General features: G+C 53.3%; 1 protein-coding gene across 3 annotated transcripts in view; it reads left to right on the forward strand.

The window, feature by feature from the left end:
* The window catches only part of Mcam (melanoma cell adhesion molecule), an 8,908-nt gene extending 4,731 nt beyond the window's left edge, over window positions 1-4,177 (forward strand). Inside the window, exons 6-16 of one of the 3 annotated variants that reach the window (XR_007588347.1) lie at window positions 300-479; window positions 601-722; window positions 830-992; window positions 1,065-1,183; window positions 1,256-1,397; window positions 1,543-1,664; window positions 1,776-1,917; window positions 2,011-2,106; window positions 2,255-2,402; window positions 2,484-2,794; window positions 3,195-3,225. Coding sequence is in view for 2 of the 3 variants with exons in the window: in XM_050120069.1 (XP_049976026.1) it covers window positions 300-479; window positions 601-722; window positions 830-992; window positions 1,065-1,183; window positions 1,256-1,397; window positions 1,543-1,664; window positions 1,776-1,917; window positions 2,011-2,106; window positions 2,255-2,402; window positions 2,677-2,794; window positions 3,195-3,224 (1,382 nt within the window). In the remaining variant the exon portion in view is untranslated. Of the gene's footprint in view, window positions 1-299; window positions 480-600; window positions 723-829; window positions 993-1,064; window positions 1,184-1,255; window positions 1,398-1,542; window positions 1,665-1,775; window positions 1,918-2,010; window positions 2,107-2,254; window positions 2,403-2,483; window positions 2,795-3,194 lie in introns of all 3 variants that reach the window. The other 2 variants (XM_050120069.1, XM_050120070.1) reach the window with 2 other exon arrangements.
* The last annotated feature ends 217 nt before the right edge of the window (window positions 4,178-4,394 follow it).

The following is a 4,394-nucleotide window of genomic DNA, read 5'->3' on the forward strand; positions in this document are numbered from 1 at the left end:
TCTCTGTGGTTTTGGAGCCTGTCCTGGAGCTAGCTCTTGTAGACCAGGCTGGTCTCAAACTCACAGAGATCCGCCTGCCTCTGCCTCCCGAGTGAGTGCTGGGATTAAAGGCGTGCGCCACCACCGCCAGGCTGCGTAAATGTCTTTTTAGGGCAGATAACAAGCAATAAAAGTGCTGGGTTGAAGGGGCACTAGTTTGTATTTGGCTATGGGCCTTAGAGATCTCCCTGCTAATCCCCGGGAGAAGTTGGGGACGGAGGGGTGCTGAGGCCAAGTCTTGCGTCCCTTCTCCTGCCCAGGTGTCCAGATTCAGTCGTCACAGATTGTGGAGTCCAGTGGCTTGTACACCTTGCAGAGTGTTCTGAAGGCACAGCTAGTTAAGGAGGACAAAGAAGCCCAATTTTACTGTGAACTCAACTACCGGCTGCCCAGTGGGAACCACATGAAGGAATCTAAGGAGGTCACTGTTCCTGTTTTCTGTAAGTCTTGACTTGCTCCTCTGGTTTTGGGGGATGGGCCTGGTAGGAACTTCTGCTGGTCCCTCTGCATAAAATTCGGGGCCAAGCCTTGGGCTGAGAGCCTTTGCTTTTGCCCACGCAGACCCTGCAGAAAAAGTGTGGGTGGAAGTAGAGCCTGAGGGACTGCTGAAGGAAGGGGACCATGTGAAAATCAGGTGTCTGACGGACGGCAACCCACAGCCCGACTTCACTATCAACAAGCAGGTTCGGAGGGCTCCACGGTGGGTGCATGGAGGTTGTGCAAGGGCACAGGCAAAGAGGCAGACACAGAAGCTGGAGGGGTATCATCTTACCCTCTTGTCCTCCCCCAGAACCCCAACACTGGGGAGATGGAGGAGGAGACCACCGATGAAAACGGTATCCTGGTCTTGGAACCTGCGCAGAGGCAGCACAGTGGGCTCTACCAGTGTCAGAGCCTGGACTTGGAAACCATGATCACCCTGTCAAGTGACTCCCAGGAGCTGCTAGTGAACTGTGAGGTTCAGCCTGAGGCGAGGGGGATCTGGGGGGGGCCTGCCCAGGCTGACACTTTTGCTATGCCTCCAGATGTGTCTGATGTTCGAGTGAATCCAGCTGCCCCTGAAGCCCAGGAAGGCGACAGCCTCACATTGACCTGTGAGGCAGAGAGTAACCAGGACCTTGAGTTCGAGTGGCTGAGAGACAAGGTACAGATGGCCTTGAGACTGTTGGTGCGAGCTTGCTCCTTCTGATCCCCCTGACCTACCTCTCACCCCTAGACAGGCCAGCTGCTGGGCAAGGGGCCTGACCTCCAGCTAAACAACGTGAAACGGGAAACAGGGGGACAGTATCTCTGCATGGCATCTGTTCCTAGTGTTCCTGGCTTGAATCGCACACAGCTGGTCAGCGTGGGCATTTTTGGTGAGGCCCTTTGTACAGCGATCAACCCAAATTGGATGGCTTTGAGATGTCGGAGGTCAAAAAAAAAAACCAGCTGGCACCCTGAGAGCTGTGGTGGGAAAGTAGAAGCGGGCGATTTGGGGGTCTAACCCTTCCCTCCCCCAAGGGTCCCCGTGGATGGCGTTAAAGGAGAAGAAGGTGTGGGTGCAGGAGAACGCAGTGCTGAACCTGTCTTGTGAGGCTTCAGGACATCCTCAGCCCACTATCTCCTGGAATGTCAACGCCTCGGTGAGAAGGCTTCATTTATCTTCCCCGTCCTCTTAATCCCTGCCATCCCTGCCGAGGCTTTGAGGCCATGGCCGGAGATCCTCCCCCTCTGAGCTGTACATTTCCTTCTAGGCAACGGAATGGAACCCAGATCCACAGACAGCTGTGAGCACCCTCAATGTCCTTGTGACCCCAGAGCTGCTGGAGACAGGTGCAGAATGTACAGCCTCCAACTCCGAGGGCTCAAACACCACCGCCATCATCCTCAAGCTGGGTAAGAGCTGCCTCCCCGCCAAGAATGACGGGCATGCCCAGGCCAGGGCATTAACGTGCGCTTCTACTAACAAGCCCTCCCTCTGCCTCCTAGTCACTTTAACCACCCTCACACCTGACTTCCGCCAGACCACTGGCCTCGGCACCTCCACAGTCGGTCCTCACACCAGAGCCAACAGCACCTCCACAGGTAAGCCAGGCCTTTGCCAGGGTTCCCACTCTGCCCTGTGAAGAAATAGTAACAGCCCATCTGTCACCCTGGGCTGGCTAGGGTGGGGCAGCAACAGCGATGTGGCAGCCTGGGGCAGGGAGTGACTACAAGTGTCTTTGTCTGACAGAGAAAAAGCTGCCACAGCCAGAGAGCAAAGGTGTGGTCATTGTGGCTGTAATCGTGTGTATCTTGGTCCTTGCTGTACTGGGTGCTACCCTCTATTTCTTCTACAAGAAGGGCAAACTGCCGTGTGGACGCTCAGGAAAACAAGAGATGTAAGCCAGGCTCATGGCCCTCAATCCCTCCCCGTTTTTGCCTGCCCAGCTTGCTACCTCATAGGAACCTCCTCTACCTAGTGTCCACTTACCCTTGAGAGCAGAAACTGGACCTTTCGTACCGCCCACTGCCCAGCGTCCATCCGCCACATCTCCTCGGGTCCTCCCTTCCTGAGCTGGCCCCACAGCACCAGAGACCGTAGAGTATTCATCCCTAAAGGCTCTCCCTTCCCTTGTCCCCCGAGTTGCCAACCTCTCACCTCCCTCCTCCCAGCACGCTATCCCCGACTCGTAAGAGTGAATTTGTAGTTGAAGTTAAGTCAGATAAGCTCCCAGAAGAGATGGCTCTCCTACAGGGCAGCACCGGTGACAAGAGGGCTCCAGGAGACCAGGTAGGAGGCAGCTCCTGAGGCCAGGAATCGGGGGTAGTGGGCTGATGGTACTTGTTCCTGAACACTAACTCTTTCTGTCCTTCCTCCTTGGTTGGAGATGGGGAGCAGGCCCATCCTGCCTTACATTACTGACAATGGCAGGACGAGGCCCATGGTGGAGGGACCCTGGAGAAAGACAGCAAAGCCCCAACCCTATATTCTGCTAAAAGCATAGCCTCTTTCCCCACTGCAGATAGTTAGTTGGGGGACATCTATCTTTTCTTGTCCCCTTCCCATTTCTGCTGCTTGCCTCAAGGCTGTTGCAAATTCATCAGCTTTTGCTTCATTATCTCTCCTTTTGGTGTTCATGCTGTGAACCCCATGGTTCTTCATGTTCTGGTTGTTTCTCTTCCCCTTTCAGGGAGAGAAATACATCGATCTGAGGCATTAGCTGACTCACCAATGTTTCCGGCTCCCTGCTCAGTCTTCACCCCAAGCTAAAGGGACAGCAGGGAAGACTCCCACTCAGGTCCAGAGGGCCAAGAACTGGGACAAGTACCATTTGGAGGATCTCATTTGGCCATGGAGGCCTGGCTTTAGAGACCAAGTCCTCCTTTGTGTCCACTGAGTAATGTTTATCCCAAGTGACTGGGAGCCTCAGTCTCCCAGGAATGGGAAGGGTTTTGTCCCCTCCTCCCCTTTTCCCAAATGGATTTTTTCTGTACACAGCCAAAGGTTGCATATCCATCTTCTGCCATCAGCTGCGTGGGCCTGCCCCTCTGAGCAGGTGTTCTCCCCTCACAGGCTGTATCACATGATGTGGGACCTGGACACGTGGTCACATACACTGTTCACACTGCTCCTCGAGAGAGGCCCACAGTCCAGAGGCAGCTGCAGCACTGCTTCTGTGCCTGCCTGCCTGCTGCTCTTTCAGGGATTTTTGGGATATTTTTCCTTTGGGCAGAAGTCAGGGCTTGGTGGTAATCCTTTAGTCGGTCAGCACTGTTGTTCATTTGAGTGAAGGCTATTTACTGAGCCTGAGCTTCCTGCTTCCTCAGTGGAGAATGGGAGACTGAAAGAGAAGCGATGGACAGAGGAGGTCTACTGGTATGGGGATTAAGCTCATAGGTAGGTTAATACCAAATTTCTACATGCGAGTTTATGGGCCCAGATCCCAGGAGAGTCTAAGTGGGAGAATGGTACTTAAGAGATGAAAACCTGGCCTGGCAAGAGCTATTGGAGTATGTGTGCATCTGTTAAGTGTGTGTGTGTACATACATACATACAAATATATATATATATGGTTTTGTCTGTAAATTTGCAAATTGTTTCCTTTTATATATTATGTGTGTTAGAAAAATAAAGTGTTATTGTCCCAAAAGCTTGATGCGCCTCCCATTCATCATGGATGCTTCCAGAATCACAGGTGTCCTCACAGGAGTGACAGGCTCTCAGAAGACTGTCCCTTTACCTCTAAAGCATCCAGAGCTGAGCCGCATGCTGCTCAGTGCTAACTGACAGCTATGCCCCTGTTGTGTACCCCATCACCTGTACCACTGCCATCGGTCTCAAAGCTGCCCTGTGTATTAACCCCAGCCCCAGATGTGACAGAACTCAAGTG

Source organism: Alexandromys fortis, unplaced genomic scaffold (assembly GCF_014885135.2).
Source record: "Alexandromys fortis isolate MF-2015 unplaced genomic scaffold, M_Fortis_MF-2015_v1.1 scaffold_190, whole genome shotgun sequence".
Taxonomy (NCBI): domain Eukaryota; kingdom Metazoa; phylum Chordata; class Mammalia; order Rodentia; family Cricetidae; genus Alexandromys; species Alexandromys fortis.